Source organism: Amphiprion ocellaris, chromosome 7 (assembly GCF_022539595.1).
Source record: "Amphiprion ocellaris isolate individual 3 ecotype Okinawa chromosome 7, ASM2253959v1, whole genome shotgun sequence".
Classification (NCBI taxonomy): domain Eukaryota; kingdom Metazoa; phylum Chordata; class Actinopteri; family Pomacentridae; genus Amphiprion; species Amphiprion ocellaris.
In genome coordinates this window covers 27,390,817-27,410,203 of record NC_072772.1, presented here as the reverse complement: position 1 = coordinate 27,410,203, position 19,387 = coordinate 27,390,817, and the positions used below count along the sequence as shown (strand labels likewise).

The window sequence follows — 19,387 nt, the reverse complement described above, 5'->3', positions numbered from 1 at the left end:
ATGAGAGTCACTCTGTCTTACACCCTGCAATTACCTTGTTGTTATATGTAACTAAGTTGCATCAGGTTGGGACAGTTTGAAATTCCTGCATTCTGTTTACATGCTTTCTACGTGAGGAGAGTCCCTGTGCGCCAAGTCTGACTCACCACATGTAGACTGTGGGTATGAGTCTGCCATTGTGTTACATGGTGTCCCCTTTGCCTTTTCCTCTTTGAAATAGCAACAGCCTACAACTAGCAACCTACATGCTGAAAATGGCAAGTATAAATGAAAACTTGAAACGTGGAATAAAGCAGGCCTGCTTGGTTCTTACAGTAAATGGTTGTAAAGATTTACAACTGCTGTCTGACAAGGTCAGTATTGCATGTTTTCCCACCAATTACAGAAAAAGTTTATTTTCCAAGCATGTTGCACCAAAATGTAAACCAGCCAGAGTGTTTATTTCTATTTTGTTTGGCAGCCTTACCAGTCTCTGGTACTGACAGCACTGTGGAGATGGGTTTGGCTATGCTAGGCCACTGTCTGCCATGTAGTGCCAAAATGACCGTACAGAAGATCTTACAGTCACTTAGCGAAACATTACAACAAACATTTCTAAGGAGTAGTGATACAGTACAATAAATAAACTAGTGACTTAATGATTAAACCTACCCCTACCAGCTGACACTAGAAATACAAGTCAGTTAAAATCAGTGCCAGTCCAGCAGGCTGCTTCTTTTCCTTCATTATAATGCTAAACCAACAAGGTGGAAAATGGGACATGTGACATCACGTAAAACTGTACTTTGGTAGTATTTTGATCTAGAAAATAAAAACAAGATTGTGTGTAGGTTGTGTCAAAATAAACTGGCATGTAACAACTCAACTGGAGCAATGCATAATTACATTCAGCACATGCTTGTGAATGTTTTAGTTGGCATGTTTTGTAAGATAATGAGCAATGTTCATGCATGGTGCAAAGTTCCACACATTTCAGCAATATTTAAATGTAATAAAATAAAATTTGGTTACTTAAGAAGGAAATAATGGTTTCAAATGGCTCTTAAATACAATTGACTTCACACTGACACTGACAGGGAAATTTACCTGTTAGGACCATCCCAAGAACTTAAATCTGTCATTACATTTTTTCAAAGTAACACTGAGAGATAAGTGGGAACCCACCAGCAGTCTGTAAACAGCTGCAGTGATTTAAATGTACACGGCACTTGTCCAGGTAGTGTTTTAAAAGTAAGATGGTTTCAGGGGGCAGTTTATTCCTCCAGGGCAAACACTTAGTGGTCACCTAAGCTTTGCTTAATCACAACCAACAATGTCCTTCTTAGAAAAGTGAGATTTGAAGACAATAAGAAGAACCACTCAGTGAGGATGCAAGTGAGAGAGCTTTACTTTACCTAATATATTAACGAAGGTTGACGCTTGTGTATTGCCCAGAGGAAATGTTGCCACTTTGCAGGTGTAGGAGCCAATATCCGCAAAGCCAACTCCTTCAAGGGTAATGGTGGCATCTCGTACTGAAGGGGAGACAAATGAGATGCGCTTGCCATATTCTTGAGAATATGAGGTTCCAAACTCGGGATTGAACACTGCCAGGGTAATGGTGCCTGAAGGCAGATGCCGTTCCCAGGAGCTCTGTGTGAGACTGAGGTTGGAGCCCACTTCTATTCTGCAGCTCAGTGTGATGTTCTTCCCCAGCACTGCATTCACTTTGTCAGGAACAACCACCTGGTTACTGCTCACACCTGCTGAGAGAAAAGGACAGAGATGAGATCCAGATAAACAATAGCAACACATCATTGTTGCAGTTATAATTAAATTGGAAGACTGAATTTCTCATGACAATGTTCATGACTTCATTGGATTAAGAGATTACAATTTTTGTTCTCTGCTGTCTAGCGGTGGAAGAAAACTGTGTGGGATTTCAAATCTAGATTCAATTTGTCAAACAGCCCGTTTCGCCTCATCCACTGTGACAGCTATAACAACACAGACGAAGATGTGCTATTATCAGACAAGATTAAAATTCAAAGTACAGTATCTGAGATGTGCCCGTCGAGGATGAATAGGGAGAAAATTTCTGCTTCTTTGGAGGAGTGATCATTGTTAACACTAGAAAATGGGACAAACATATACTGGTAGGGTACCTTGCATCTATCTGCACTAGGACACAATTCACTGGCACTTATACATAGAAATTAACCACAACTTCTTGTACATGTGATGTTCCCACCAATATCGTCTGATGTTTATAGGCCGCACAACCAGTATCATCAGTTTACTTGTCTTCTTGTGGTCACAGCAACATCCATTTGTTTCATACATTTGTTTCTGTGAGGTTGCAAACAGACCAGACTTCATCTGGGTTACTGTGAGTGCTCTGTTTCCCTCTTAATAAGCAACATACTTTCACCGCAGGACACTCAGACTGTCCTTCTTGCTAATTATCAGAGCACCTTCTAAGCAAGCATGAAAAAAAAACTCTGGAAAGAGATGAAACAAAACAAGCAACTTGATGGTTTTATTCCTGCTTTTTATGAGGCCCTTAATTTGACTTGTGGCCCACCACAGTTTTTTTAATGTCTCATTTTAAACAAATTCAACATGTAAACTTGGCTTTGAACAATAATGGCCATTTGAATGCTGTAGCCGAAAGCAAGATTAGTATGTGACGACAAATGTGGTGGTCACAGAGAAAAATATGAATATAAAAATCACGCTTTGAAGAAATCAACAATGAAAGTAGTGTTATTGTATGTTAGGACAGTGATCTAGATGAGTGGCCGAAGGAAATACATAACTGAATTAAAAATCACAACTCTTATCTGCTACAATTCTAAATCACTTCAGAAATGCCAAATGTCAAAATTGATTTTTGTTACTTAAGGACATTATGCTAAAATCAACTGTAAAAAAGGTAGGAATCAACTTACTCTACTCTTAATTAACGTTAAGCTAACTTAGATAAAAAGCTGCACAGCTGACAGCATTTTTTTTCTTTTCTGTCAGAAAATGACATGGTCAGTTCTGCTTCATTTTCAGCTCAGGGGTGAAACGACTGGACACAGTGGTTTTGCACATGGTGCACTGGGTTTAGAGCCAAAGTACAGCACCCTTCTTTCTGTTTATTGAAACAAGAAAGAATTGTTTTGCATCTAGAATTCATTCTGAATCGAACCTTGGCACCAACTATCAGCATCAGATCATGTCACTGCCAAAGATTTCCGCCCATAGGTATCTCCACATCACAACTGACAGAGATGATACTGGGTTGTAGCAAAACAAACAAAAACATCCAGCTCAGTGGGAATGAATGCAGCATCTTGGAAAACTAACCTGAAATAAATCCTAAATTACAGGTTATAGCTACTGCTCTGAATGGGAAAAAAATCCTTCCTGGTCTGTTTTTGCAAGAATAATCACACAAATGAGTCATTGATAGAAACACGTATGCTTATTTTTAAGAGGCTGGGCAAAGATTTACAACACTGCTCGAGACCGAATTGTAGATTATATCCACATTAAACCTTGTGCAAATGTTTGTTTAACAGATAAAATGTAAAATGTTGATTTCATTCAAAATATTCAAACAGTATTTCTCAGTTGTCTTGACATGGCTGCAGTCGGAGTAAGCTATATTTGGGAGCCATAAATTTCCACTTTGTACGTAGTCTCAGATGTGTATGGAGTAAAGCTTATAAAAGTGGTCCACTGGCTGGTATTTTGAGTCTTTGGCATCAATGTGAGTGGTAAGCCACAGCAATGCTATCTTGGTTTGTGAGGAATATAGCCAAGGAGGCTGAGGCTCCCCGTGCTCCATTACGTCCCCTGTAATTTCAGTGATTGCACACACACATCCTCACACACAGAGTTTCTCTCTTCCAAAATAAGAAATAAGTGTGTGACCATGTGTGTAAGAGGCAGGCATTTTGTTTGAATGGCTGCTAAGTCTTAAATGTATGTGGCATTGTGTTGTGAAGTTTCATGCTGTGCTATCATATTTGGGGTTTTCTTGTTTGTTTTTGTTCTCTGTTGATCCACATTTCCAAAATATTTTTTCTTGTGTTTCTTGCCTTGTGCATGTGTGTAAACTGATCTAGCACAGTTCTGCACTGTAATCAGGCTTTTAACCTATTAACCTAAGTATTTAACTCAGTTTGCCTTATTTGTCATCCACTTGAAAAGACATCTGGGAAAGTCACTTTGGATTACTATTACCTTTCCCCATAATAATTTAAATGTCTATTTACACTTTTTTCCCACTTCTGAATTGTGACCTGGTCCCAAAAAATCTTGCAGTGCTATAAAGTGCTATACGGTGTATGCATTAGCTTGTGTTTGCATTGCTTCTGTCAGAATCCTCTGGGTGTACTGTTGTGGGGGAGAATCAGGGTCAGAGCCATGTGGGTTTCTGCGCTCCACGGTCATCTGAGCTGACACGACAGCTGTTTCATGTCACCTTACTGGTGCAACTCAGCTGTTTAGCTTGAAAAAATAAAACAACACCAAAATGATAAAAGCCAGACAGGGAGATAAATATATACAATGCATCTGTAACTAACAAGAATGTAGATGGCATACTGATAAAAATACTCCTGCAGCACAGGTTGTCTGAGGAGTAAACTAACATGCTTGGCATGTGTGACATTGTACTGATGCATTTAGACATGTGTCAGCCCAGAACTCTCCCTAACATGCTCTACATACTGCAGGTACCTGACACGGCACTCCAACTGCTACCGTACGTAGTTTATCTGTCTCAGTGTGTCAGCTTTCAGGCCTGTCAAAGCACACACAGAAACTAGACTCCATCCATGGTATGTTCTGTTTGTTTTACAGTAAGCATTTGGAAATGCTAAGGAAAGGAGGGAGAGAATGAGAGGGAAGTGTTTTAAGAGGACTCCACCCTTACCATTAGAGGAGGGGAGACAGATGGCCTCTGCATGGGATACCTACAGCCAGGAGGAGTGGGGAAACTTGGCACTGCTAGCTGCAACCATGAAGAACACAGCCAGGGCTCACAAACTAGAGCACCGTGACATATTATCTAAAATACTGCAGGCAAATGAAATGTAAGCAGTGCGTTAAACAAAGCTGTCATGCAGTTTCATCAAAGAAATAGGAATACTGCTGCAGAGCTCCAGAGTGTTGCTATATTCATTACTGCCTTTCCATCTTATCCAGTGAACAAAATGATTCTGATTTTTAAGAGAAACACATACTAAATTATATTTTGCTGGCCATCTTTGCACTGTGGCACTGTTTTGATGCTTTATAATTGACTGTAGATGAGACACCTTAGTCCACAGAACAGGAAGAACTCTGGTCTGCTAAACCTAATTTGACCAAAGAGAAACAAGCTGCACTTTTGCCCCCTTTTCCCTGAGAAACCCGAGGAAAGAATGAACTCATGGGAAGGATATGCTTGCTCTTTGAACAAATGCTTCATATTTGTTTCTTTCCCTCCTGACATCACTAATTGCGACAAGCTGCTCGAGAGGCGCAATGGTAAATCAAAACCTTCCTCTTTGCCTGGCAACTGGCTCAAACATTCCACGTCGGCCACTTGATGAGCCAAAATCTCCACCTACCCAGACCTGACCCAGCTTCGGCCCTGACCTCCCCAGAGGAGGCTGTCTCCTGGCTTGAGATCCTCCCAATGAAGCCTGCAGTGCATGTCAGAACCGTGTGAGACAAGGAGGATCCACGGCCAAAAACTTTCAGGAGCGGCAACAAAATACACACTATGTCATGTACATGTAGACAAACTCCATGCATAGATTATCATGTCAAACAGCACTCATGAGGGACTGATCTGAAGACCTCACAGGAGAAGAATGCAGACATAAGATCTGTGCAGGAGGGAGTGTGGTTTAGGACTAAAGCAAGAGGAAACTCTGAGTTGAGCAGAGCACAAATAAGACCACAAAGCAAGAAATAGGGCAGTTATTGAGAGGAAGTACAAGAGTGAGATAGACAGAAAAGACGACTAGAGCAATAGTGTCAACCATTTAAGCACATAAAAATGTAACTGCCTGGGTCAATTATTTTTACATATGCCGTGTACTCATAAAACAGTACATGACAGGCCATGACCGTGTGACAGAGTGGTTAAAACTCAACACTAAAACTACTGAGGCACTACAATGACTAGCTGATGAATTTGTTCAGACTTTATTTCTAATTAAAAGATTTCAGTACAGTGATTGGTCACTTAAGCAACTGTATATAGGTCATAGGATATACTGACAATGTAATGACATATCTGTAAAAAGAGAATTTGTATTTATGGTCAGCATATATACCGTTTATTATAACATGCATATTTATGTTCTCATCAAACTAACTATGGGGATTTAGGAAAATAGCAACATTCAACAAGGGCTCAAAACACAAGTGCTAAGGCAATCAGAGCCTAGCCCACAGTTTCGCCATTATCTACCACCTAAAAAGGAGGTAATTACTATAATGTCAGTAAGAACCCCTCATTGTACAAGAAAACTGATAACAACTGCAAGTATGGACACCATAGGTGAACCACAAAGTTGGCTGGTAATTGCAATGACTGTTTAAAATGGACACTTTTACCTCTACCTTTGTTTTTTCTGTAAGTCTGCCTAACCTGAGGGTTTGTCTGAAAATTCTATGATCATCTGAAGCCTGTTGTCATTTACCTTGTTGAACTACTATCTCAGCACTTACTTCAAAGGCATATTGTAGGCATATTGGGATCTCAAAATTAATATCCGCATACCAACGTCGGGACTGAATATTCGGATATTCGGGTCCAGCCCTAGTGTAGTCTCAACTGGGTGCATTCAGTCGCCATTCAATGCTCATTCCATTGTCTGACAACGAAATACAAAAAAATGTAAATGGGAACATCTTAGTTGAGAATTCGGTTGTAATAAAACAGTATATGTGAACACATAGAGCAGGAGAGAAGCAAACAGATGTAAACAGCGGCTGAGTTTAGGTTGGACTGAAGCACAACAGGTGACATGAAAACACAGTAACCCTCCTGCAGTCCTTGTTTATTGGTTTCAAATTGCACATTGGCTACATTAACCACACGACATGCCAGCACTGAGGATTCCCCGATGGTTTTGTCACCATATGCCATGGTGAAAAAATAAAAGTAATCCATTGGGTCCTCAGTTCCTCAGATGCTGGGAGTGCATAAAAACACTTGCCTTCACTCTTGCAGCAAACAGCAGAACATTTGGTTTGCTTTGCTCATGGCTGAGTCATTTTAGAGTTAGCAGAAGCAGCTCTAGAAAGTAAATAAACCTGGTGGACTGTGAGGCATCTGCTCTTTCTGAAAGGCTTGCCTCGAAAGCTGGGAGGCTAGCAGTGGGGGGAGGGCTTTATGTCTTAACCACTTCTACTTTACACCACTAAATTTCTAACTCAGAAAAAGAGCTGAACGTATTAATATAGTTTGATGATTTTTCCACATTTGTAAATTAGACCTTTGCTGAAAAGTTGATTACAATCTGTTTGATGACACTGTACTGAAGATTTTAAGGTGGTCAGACCAAAGTGGGTAAAATGTTTGGACATCCTGTATTATGAAGAAAAATGTTTATGCCCTGAACTGGTGGACAGTGTGTATAGCTATCCCTGTCCATTGTGTTAACAAGTGACCTGGGTGGTGCATCAATACTGGTCTAGGCCTCGGTCGTTTCCCCGGCTCAGTAATTTTCAAGTGAGTGTAGGAGGTAAGCAGGTTGAAGGGCAGGGTTTCATTACTGTTTAATGAGTGCAGTAATTCATACTCCTTACAGGCACTGAAGTCACTCAGTCTAGTATAGGCCAATTGAAACATTAGCGGACTATTAAACTTCCATGTGTATGTGTATCAAGGTCACATTTTCAAAATGGTCTTTAGCACGCATTTAAAAAGTGGAGTCGCAAATTGCCAACTTTACACAAAACAGCACCCAAATGTATCTATGAATATGGATTACTAAAGGACCTTAAAATAATTATACAGAAATGTCTCAGTGGGCTGAAACCCTAACTGCAAATGTTCCTGACACATCCCAAGCTCTTTAAGCAGACAAAAAAAAAACATTTAACACAAAGAAAAATAAACTCTGGCAACAGCAATTGATGGAGAGATCCCCTTTTCTTGAGTGTGGTAGCATCTATAAGAGGGAAAAAGCTCCTGCAGAAAACAAAATTTTGTAACACTTTTGTTAGTAAACCCTCTACTGAGACCTGCATTTGAGAGTCATTTATGCCTTTAAACACAGCAAACACAATGAAGTCAATAGGGTGTGTAGAGTCATTTGTTTGGCATTGTAAGTTCTTAAAGCGGTGGCCGGGGGGGGCAGACAAGGCCTATATGCACACACAGGCCCCCAGACCTTTCCTTTATTTTTGTGAGGCCTGTAATTCTGTCTCAATCAGTTAGAAACAGGATATGCCAAGTGGTGAATTACTTGTTTTACAGCATGCCTTTATCGTAAGAAATATTTGTGCAGTGTGAAGAAAACATTAGTCCCTACATCAGCTCTAATCTACCCCCTTCCTTCCTAGCATTGTATCCTGTGAGGGTGTGAGGCTTTTTCAGTGGACTAATTCATGATGGAGACAAACACAGGCTGACAAGCCTTTAAAAAGGGGCAGGCCGGCCTCTTTCACATGTCACTGTCCTCTTTAAAGCCCCTTTCTCTTTGCTTCCCCATAGCAATGTGGACCTGTGTGCCCTTCTCGTCCAAGTCACTTTTGATTAAAGATCAGTGCTTAAAAGAAAAGGATCAATACTGTTGACATACAGAGTGTTGTGATAGGTTGCAACCTCTCATCAGAGTCAACTATAGCTGTGCTGTAGGACTCGGGAAGGACAATGGCTGCCACTGTGTACAGAAGTAACACAAACATTCCTGCAGCGACTTTTTGTGTGGGATTTGTTATTGTTTGTTGTGGGGGTTTGTGGTATTTTAGTATGTACACACAATACTACAGACTCAGACATGGGCAGCAATGTTATTTTTCCATGCACCTACAGAATGTACAGGAACAGGAAACACAATTTATAAAGGTCACAGAAGGCACGGAAAGGCATTTTTCTATGTGGTGTTAAAGTAAGTCACTTAATTTGAGAGGTTTTCTTTTTAAGGAGAGACAACAATGGGAGTCTTTCTTAATTACAAGTTAAGTGTGTGACATGCCTGACACGTAGATGCTAATAGAGACTGCACTTTACTCACCATCACTCCAAAAAGTGTTGAAAATTGCATATTGTATACTGTTTGCTCAGCTGTAGTAGTTCAATGTTACTGCACCCATCCTAATAGAAAGTATTCTCAAAAACCATTAGCTTGCCTCAAAACTTTGACAGCACTGTTTAATATTTACTAATTGTTTACTTAATAAAACCATTAGTCAGACATCACACAGATGAAGAGTCAACACTACAATACGTAGTGTTTTATGAGTGGTTTTGTATCTCTTTAACTGAACACAGTGACTTACTGTTATTTGTTAAATTCTACAATCAGGCCAAACAAAGACAGCAGGCTAACGATCATTGCAAATATAACCCTCCGCAATGGCCTCTGTGATAATAGAAGACAAATTTTATGTTGGTCTCATATATTTAACTCAAGCATGTGCACAAGTTTGTTTTGCAGTCATTACATCTGCAGACTCCCATTTCTATGGCTCCCCAAGCAGTCAGATGAAAATAGCAGGCTTCTAAACAATGCTCAAGTGTAAACCCAGCAATGAGCCATACAGACACGCATATGGGCAGACTTGACTCAAGAGTCTGTGCTTTGTTTTCAAACCCGCTGTTACCACATTTACATGTCACTGTCCTCTAAAAATTACTATGATGTCCCGATAAAAAGTCTTATAAAGCCAAGCTCAATTTTCATTCATTAGGACAGAAATAGATACAGACCTTGTTGGGTGGCGGCAGGGGCTTTGCAGAGAAGAGAGAATGAGTTCTGTGCTAATCACAGACTCCACTGCCCTTGACTGGGTCTAAATGGACTACTGTACTTTCATTAGGCCAGTCTAACATAATGGAAACATAGTTTCCCACATGCTGCAGAGACTCCAGAGGGAATAGACCGTTTTTCTTTAGAATGATTCTCATGATTATACAATTTTAGATTTCTTATGTGATGCCTGTTTCTACCAACAACCAGCAACAACATGCCATTTTTTCCATGGGAGCTACGTGATGTTAGCGAATGTTATAATTATGCTACACAAACTGGTCAACAATATGAATGGAAGTGCAAAGATCTGTATCATGTATTAGTGTAACAGAGACAGAGAAAAGAACTTGGTGGGCATTGAACAATACACAGTTATGCCATTTTGCCAACTACAATATGCAAATACAGAGCCTGATCCAAAGCTCATATTTCCATACATGTTAATTAAGTTATTAAGAGCAGACGCAACATATGGCTTCATTTACATTTTAAACTGTGATCTTTGTTTGTCCCCTCAGAGCCAGATGTGGCATGAACATGTCTCCTCCTCAAAAATGTCTCTCACCCACTGAGGTTATGGTAGCAGGTCAGCAGGCATGTTACATCTGGGTCTGAATCTTTTAAGTCATTGTTGTTTTCATCTAAACAATGGCTGTACTTTGCTTCAGTGCTGCTCTCCTTGCTCAAGTCCTCAGATATTGTCTGAAGTGCACCTTTAGAAACTTTTTGTGGGCTAAGAGCAATGCATTTTGCCTTCCCCACATGTATTACAATGAATCCTGATGCATTTCATCGATTGAGTCTTGATAACAAGGATATTATATAAAATGCAATCATAGTACACCCGGTCTTAAATAGATAAACATGCATATGTTTAATGTATCCAATCTTAATGGCTTACTACGTACTGTATTTGATCAATGAAGTAACAGGTATTGCATTCTTAATTCAGCCACCCTAATTTGAAGTATTTGAAGAACAAGAACTGTTTGATCCACTATTTGTTTAAATATAACTGTGACTGAAAAACTTAATGTGACATATCACTTCATGGCAGTTGTTGGGACTGCGGAAATAGTCCACATTATGCTTCTTTCACTTCATTAAAATATTTGCTGATGCATCCAGTGACCAAATACGTCTGGACATACCACACAACTGCACCTACCACTGTTTGACCTCTGGTTGGAGGATCATTGTTGCATGTCCTAATACTCTCTCACACATATTTTCTGTTTCAAAATGAAAAAAAATGTATTTGCATATGCAGCAAACTACTAGTATGTTAGAGCTCAGCTACAGTGAAAAAAGTGTTGTGCTGCAAAACCAGCAAGCTGAGTTGAACAAAACACCATCCAAAGTACCAAAAAGAATGCCTTTAATTTAGCCGATAATAATACTGTATTGACTACTATTGTGTTAAGAGGTCTATGTCGAGTTAGAAAGTGAAGACTTTTTTTGATTAGTCCATATTCAGGCTTGTTGTTTTACTCATTAGGGTTTTTCTGCTCTGTGTGTATGCTTTGAAAAGCTTATCATGATCGGACGCTGCTCCCTTCATCAATACAACATTTTCTCCGGACATGCATAGAGCGATATCGATAAAAGAAGCTGCTTTGGACTTTCTCAGGTAATCAACATCACTGTGCTGCATGTCAGCAATCATCACTTCACAACAGGAGAAGGAAGTAAAGCAGTCCAACAAAAACCTGCCTCTGTACTGTGCGTATTCAGCGGTCAATAAAAACAGTAAGGGCTTTGGTCAGTGTGGCATTTCCCCAGCATTATCCTGGTCAGAGGGAGTTCACTTTCCCGGCACACCCATTTTCCCGGCACATACCCTCTATCTGCAGCAGATTAAAGCGGTACTCTTGATTTACACATACCACCCACTTCGAATAGAGAGAACAAGGAGATTTAGATACCTAGGTCACTCAAGAAGAAATAAAAAAGTACAGCTGACTGAAGCCATCCATAGTGACCTCACAGAAATACACCAATACCTATATAGATACAACACCATGCCAACATTTAGTCAGCTGCTCTGCCTATGACATCACATTGACCTACAATCTGTACAACTATGTATGGACTTCAATCGAACACGCATATTGACAACTTCTTCACACTCTCCTACATCTGTTAAGTCAACAGATTTCATGTGCTAAAAAAAACAAGAAAAAAAAGAAGTCAGTAAAACAACATTCAAGTGTGTTTTTTCTGGGACTTCGGTTACCTGTCTGCTTTGACAAAGTGTTCCCAAAACATGAAGCTCACTTGGATGTAAAAGACAAATATTTTGAATACATAAAAGCAGTAGTACTTAATTTATTGTCAGTCTAACAGGTCTTGGTGGTAGAGTTAAATATGCTCTTAAACTGCACTCCTATTTGAAATGTAATACAATCTGTGCAATATCTGATATTCTAACACTCTTTTCAAGTCCCTGAGTCGAACTTGTTTTGTTAAATTCTCTCAGAGACAAAAAGAAGCAACCACATTGAACTATCAAGTCTGTACAACTCTTACGGGAGTGACAGAGCAGCATAGTCTTTAAAAAACAGACAGTATACAGACATGTTCCACTTTCCTTCATCAATATTAAACAGAAATGAAACCCAGACTCTATTTGGTCTTCGCTGCTACAGCTTTGATCACGATGGGGAAATTTATTCAGGTTTACAGTCTGTCTGAAGATGAAGAGAGGATCAGACACTAAAAAAGAAGCTGGGGTAAAGCAGCAATAATTTAGCCAAAAACCGGCTAGGATACAGTTGTGCAAAATCCTATTAAAATCTTTACTGCAGTATATCTGCATCATGAATCACAACTGCTCAGCAAGCCAAATTTATGAACTCAGAATTAGGCGACAGGTCTTTCCTTCCCTGGATTTCAGAGCGTGATGTTATCTGACACACAATGAGGGTGGCGGGTGGGTGGTGAAACCTAGAAAACCTGGACTAAAGGTCCAATAAAACAGTAAAAATACTACGTGAAATCCATCAGTGTCACAGCTGGTTGATTTTATCAAAGACAAATAGTCTGTTTCAAATTATATGAATGTTGCCAACTTAAATGCAGCCATGGTAAAACTTCACCCACAGTAATGCAAGAACTAGTTTTGGACTCTCACTCATTAGAAAGTACATTATTGGAAATAATGCATGCAGTGAACATTTCCTGCTCACTTATGGTTTTGAATGTGTGATCTAGGGCCAATGTTCTCTATGCTTTCATTGCCAAATTCTGTTGTATGTAATGGACTATCAGTGCTTGTTAATAGAATACTCCAGTCAGAAAGAATGAAAGTTAGGTCAAGTTTGCATGAAGTTTAATAAAACTGTTCGATAAAAGCCTGAATTGTTTTTGATTGATGTTGCTGAAATTGTACAGATATCTTGAAATAAATGTCTATTTTCATTATCTGTGTGTTTCACACATTTGAATAGCACATAAACACTGTGCTAGAGAGCTTAGAAGTGGGATGTAGGTGGGAGTAATACTGGCGTTACATCTAGGTTGGACACAGAGAGCACATGAAGGATGTGGGCAGGTGTGGTGACTCTTTTTTTATCTGCTACAGCACAATGTATGTCACTATTCTTTGTGTACTACCAGATTAGACAGCATTGCAAGTAGCATACTCTCTACAGTCAGCGCTGCCCTGTGTTTGACTGGTGGGTGTTAATAATCTCCCACCTGGGTGGTAGGGGGTGTGTCAGTGCACACAAGTGACTGTGTGCCCATCCCACGGCTGAAAAGAGGGAAACAAATAAGACCGAAACTCAGCCACACCTGTTTCCCATAACCTCCACGCTCCTCTCCTGGGGGATACAATTGCTGACTGTGCACATCCTCCATGTATACCTCTTTAATATGGACTGTAAAGCCACGGTGTGTCCAAGTGACCCTAACCTCAGTCACACAGTGCGAGGTGCTCTTTCAGGGAAAAACCCTGACTCCTGAAAACAGCAGGCAAAAAAACAGTTTTAAAAGTTTCCCTCTGTTCATTCACAGTGGGTAATTAACCATGGAAATATCTGGAAGCCATTTATACGGTGCAGTTTCCTATGACTCAGTGATAGAAACAGTCAATTCCTGTCTATCCTAGATTGATTCACTAGACAAGACCTACTAGCTAAAACACAGTGAAAATGGCACCGCTAACATTAGCCATTTTTAGCGTATTTTCCTACATTTTCTCCTTTTCCTCCGATTTTCAATGGATAATTACTCACACACGGCAGTTCTAATAACTGCCAGTGTTAGTCAAACTAAGAAGTGGACACAAAACAATGAATGCCACCAAATACTGTGTGACTGCCTCACGAAACCAGACGGTTGAGTTAAAGATTAAGGCCAGTGTGAGTTTATTTTTGTGCTGCTATCTTTAAATCCAATGAAAATGACTTTAAACTTCCCAGATCTGTCTGTCATACTTAGCCCCAGGCACATAAATGATCACCAACATTAAATTTCATTCAAAAAAGGCAGTTTAATTCCCTAAAAACTAGAGTTTTTACAAAACATTACCCACCTTAGACATGAATAAATCTGCAGTGCTTGAACTAGCTAGTATGCAGGAATATCCACAAATAACCTACAGTGGTTGTTTTTAAATTAATGCCGGTAGATGTCGGCCACTTTGATTGTGTGGCTTACTGATGTGTTTTTAACATTTTTTGGACAGCAGTGGAGGAATAAGCTATGTAAGGCTTTTGCTACCCAGATAACACCTGTTACTTGAATCAATCCATTGCTGCATTTTTCATTTGATTTGTTGACAGCAAGCCTTACCCCAAGAGGCATGAGATTAAATATGGTTGTGGCTGGATACAATAAAATCCTTAGCCGGAGATGGATGTAAAATCATGGACAGGACACCTCAAACAGCAAAGAAGGCCAATTACAACACTTAATATTGTATTTAAATCATTAAAGTTAGAGCATAGAAACAACATTATTTCATTCCAATCTTAAGCATGTAAGAGACACCAATGTGCAAATTCAGTGACCCATTCAGGAGGGAATCAAACAAGGACAAAAGAAGTTTACACTAGAATAACTGTGAGATCTTCAGTGATCCTAATATAAACTATAATATACATTATCTTTTCTTTGGGTAATTCAGGTTCGAACAGGTTACTACAGGCAATCCTAATCAACAACTGACTGCTGTGTCACAATGAAGGTATCTTTTTAATTATCCTTGTTACAGACGAGTTCAGGGGCTAAGCTAAATCTGGGCTTTACAGCTCTGAATTCACTAATGGACCACCAGGGAGCAGCTTGCCATTCACAGCCTCTGACAGTCATTCACATCTGCCGTGGAAAAGGAAGCAAAGGGTGGAGTCAACAGAAGCTGGTGGCCACAGCCTGCTCCCTGAACCCCACACACAGCCTCCGTGTCCCACAATAAAGCCGCACACTCATCTGCTGATGGCCTTCCTTCAAAAAGAAAACACTGCACGCATTTAATGTGATTAGGAGTGTTCAGTCAGCTGCTTCACAAGCGAGATTTAAGATCAAACAAGGAGGATCAGATGGATGCGACAGCTGTGACCCACAGATGTGCATTCAAATGTAAAAACTTTTAAAGACCTTTCTTGCATATAATTGTGGTAACAAATAACCAGTGTGGATAATTGACATCAGTGAAAATTTTGGCATCTACATATATATTTAGCCAGGGGATCACATGTCAGTCTAGTTTACTCTGTCATGTTTCAGGTTAAAAATCCTTAAACAAAGATGACTGTAAAATTGTTTTAAGTATCAAATGAATTGTGTAAAATTCATTGAAACAAAAGTTTTTTTGCTTTTTGCATTAACATTCTAATCATGTAGAAAAGTCACCAAGGCCAGCATTTAACTATATTTCTATATTAAGTTATCAGCCACCTCCCCCAACAGAAGGTCTTGACCTGATCTGCCCTGTGCCATGTCTTGACAAAGCTACAGCTGTTTTAATTATATTTCCGATGACAAACCTACTTTCTTGGCTACATCACTGTCAATTAATGAGCGCCAAAGCACATTAACATTTATGAGGACCAAATCTGCTCAGTCAGTGCACTGCTTCTTAAAATCTATTTCTGTTTTGAGTCTGTAATTTAGGTGGCTCCATTACTACATTATTTATTTAGATTGTGAATCATGCGGCCCCAAGAGAAGAAACCACAAAACTATGGTCTTCAATTACAGACCTCACAGCCTGTAGACACGCCTTGAACGAATCCCCCTCCTCGTCTACACTGAATCTGAAAATGGCACAGTTAAGAAAACTGACTTCAAAACTGTTTCTGTCACTAAGTCCCCCGCACACTTGTATGCCGAGCCCACATGGGCTCAGACCATATGTTAGTGAGAGTCAAAAACCTGCTCACATTTCCTCTCCAAAACAACACCAAAACTGCACTATCATTGCCTAGTTTGTCATCTGTGTTAATGATACGCAAACTTGACAAATAAGGTTACTAGTCGACCTGGAAATCTGCATGCACATGGTTCCAAAACAGCACTTTCAGAAGTCAATCAGCTTTAGCTGCAACAGTGTATTGTGTATCAGTTCGCTGTGTTGATTTATGAACCAGTGTTTTGTGGGTACGATATAAAAAGTACGGTATGAAGAGGACTTTCTAAAAACATGTGGTGCAAGTGTGTGTCTATGAGCAAGAGAGACTAGTCTGATGACACTACAGACGAGAGCTCGCCTGACTGATGAATCTGCCAGGTCATGAAATCAGCAGATATGATCTTATCACAGATGCAAGAACATTTTCTTGCGTATGACTTCTCAAATGTCAATGTGCTGTTCTTATATTTTAAGCTAAATATGTTTTGAATAGTTGGTAGGACAAAACAAGTAATGTGAAGACATCACCTTGAGCTCTGGGACTTATTTATAGATCAAGTGGCAAAGTGATAAAGAAACTAATCGGCTGATTGATCAGTAATGAAATAATTGTCATTGCAGCACTAAACAAAAATGTAAAGACCATTTGTGACTGTTTATGCTGGAAGTTACAATTAACCATGCAAGATCTTTTTTTTTTAAAACTCCCATTAGATGTATATTTTAAATGCCTTTATTGCCCTTGAATGCAGGAAAAAAGACAAATGGTACATTCCTGGGTAGTATTTACTTTAGCATGCATCTGTGTTTGTCCCTTCTTTTGTCTTGTACTGAAATCCCAGCTCAGGACAGGGATCCAGCAAAGCTCTCCAGCTGCTCTCCTCGGGACACCGGGGGGCTGGAAGGTGCTCGGGCTGGCATGCAGCCCAACTGCAGGTCAATACTTCCAGAGAGACTGCGACTGCAGTGCCTCCCTTGAAATATGTCTTCATTTCCCCTGCCACCCCTCACGCCCAGAGCGGAGGAGTCTGCGCTGCCTCTCCTCTCCTCTCTATCACATATCCCCCTCCATCTGTAACCGGTCACTAGGCAAACTTTTTCACTAAGGAGCTCCTCTTTGCTCAACATAAGTGACACCCGGATTTACTCCGTTTGGTTTCTATTTTAGTGCGGCACGAATCAGCGCAGCTCCTCGCTGAGTTTGTAGCCATCTGTGCAGCCGGTATTTCCCCTCAATGATGTTAGCTAAGTCGTGATGTGACAAATTGGAAGACGCCAGAAAGTGCTAAAAATCCCCATTGAATCAGAGCTGTGGCTAAAGTTGTCTCCTGTAGTCATTTAAGCTAAAAATCTACTAGCTTGTGTATAATTAGCTGTTCCCTCCATGCGGTGTAAGTTAACTATTGTTACCGGAGTTGTGTTCAGAAGAGAAACGAGGTTTAGCTAACGGTCAACTGAGCTACTTTCATCACGCCGTTATTGAGAAGATAAACGTCCACACACAACGACTAGCTTACTTAAAAATAGCTTTTAACGCAGCTAGCTTAGTTATAAGGAGCCCAGTTCGACACGAACCGCCGGTTTCGGTGACTAACGGTAAACCCTCCAACTTCTCTCAGTTCGCTGGCCTCAAAAGTAGCACCAGAGGGGAAATAAAGCGGGATAAAGAAACTCACCGGTAAGTCCGAACAAGGTGAGCAGGGACGTTAAAAGTCGCAGTCCGTTCGAGGGTAAAGTCCTGCCGAGCGGGGCTGTTCTCTCCATGGCTCCGGTGAGTCTGAGCTCCTCGGTTGTCTCCGTCCGCCGTCCCTACTCGCTCTGGCTGCCTCGCGCTCCCCGGGAGCTGCTCTCCATAGCGACCGGTCCGCGTGGGCTGTACCACTTCTGCAGGACGGCCACACGCGCGCGCGCGCGCACACACACACACACACACACACACACACACACACACACACACACACACACACACACACACACACACACACAAATAAAAACATACAAACAAACATACAAATAAACATAAACAAAAAAATAACAAGAAATAACAACATTGCACACATGTAAATAATAACAAACAATAATATTGCACAGATTCCTCCATAAGGTGGATATACTGTTAGTGCACAGATTCTACATATTTATTTGTATTTTTATGTACAATATCTCAAGTGGACGTGCAATATTTCATTTTTCAGGTGCAATATTCAATGTACAATATTTCAACTTCATGTGCAATATTTCATTATCATGTGTATTATTCAGTGTTATTTGCAAAATGTCATCATTTCATATTCACTGTTAACATTGTACAGATTCATCCACATGTGGAGGTTCAAATGTTCATTCCTCTGGGTTTGGAAAATATCGACACTGAGCATATCGAAACAAAAAACAAAAAAGAAAACTTGATATTGCATAGATTTTATCTATGTACCACAGATTCCTCCATAAGTAGAATATACTGTTATTGCACAGATTCTGCATATTTTTTTTTTCTGTACAATATCTCAAATTGATGTGCAATATTTCTTTTTTCAGACACAATATTTAATGTACAATATTTCAACTTCATATGTAATATTTCATTATCATGTGTATTTTTCAGTGTTATTTGCAATATTTCATCATTTCATATTCACTGCTGATATTGTGCAGATTCATCCACATGTAGAAGTTCAAATGTTCTCTCCCCTGCGTTTGGAAAATATTGACATTGAGCATATCTAAATTTAAAAACAGATAAAAATAAAAACTTGATATTACACATTATATCTATATAGTACAGATTCCTCCATAGGTAAAATACTCTGGTAATGCACAGATTATGTGGAATATGTAATTTTCATGTACAATATGTGCAATATTTTATTATCAAGTATATTATTCAGTTTCATTTGCAGTATTTTATTCCCATGCACAGTGTTTCATAAGTTTGTGCACGGACAGGACTGACAGCCAAATCACTGGACAATTAAATCTGATCAGATACTTTATTAATACCACAGCAGGGAACTTTGCAGTATTAAAGCAGCAAAGAGGATAAAGCTAATGTGTAGGGAAAATCGTTAGAAAATTAATA

The 19,387-nt window shown here is 39.8% G+C and overlaps 1 protein-coding gene across 2 annotated transcripts in view; it reads right to left on the bottom strand.

Moving 5' to 3' along the window:
• Positions 1–18,152, bottom strand: part of nectin3a (nectin cell adhesion molecule 3a) — a 33,396-nt gene extending 15,244 nt beyond the window's left edge. Inside the window, exons 1-2 of one of the 2 annotated variants that reach the window (XM_023269781.3) lie at positions 17,985–18,152; positions 1,395–1,745 (exon numbers count right to left, since the gene is read on the bottom strand). In XM_023269781.3, coding sequence (XP_023125549.2) covers positions 1,395–1,745; positions 17,985–18,072 — 439 coding nt within the window. In that variant the 5' untranslated portion in view covers positions 18,073–18,152. The remainder of the gene's footprint in view (positions 1–1,394; positions 1,746–17,984) is intronic. The other variant, XM_023269790.3, reaches the window with a different exon arrangement.
• Between the last annotated feature and the right edge of the window lie 1,235 nt (positions 18,153–19,387).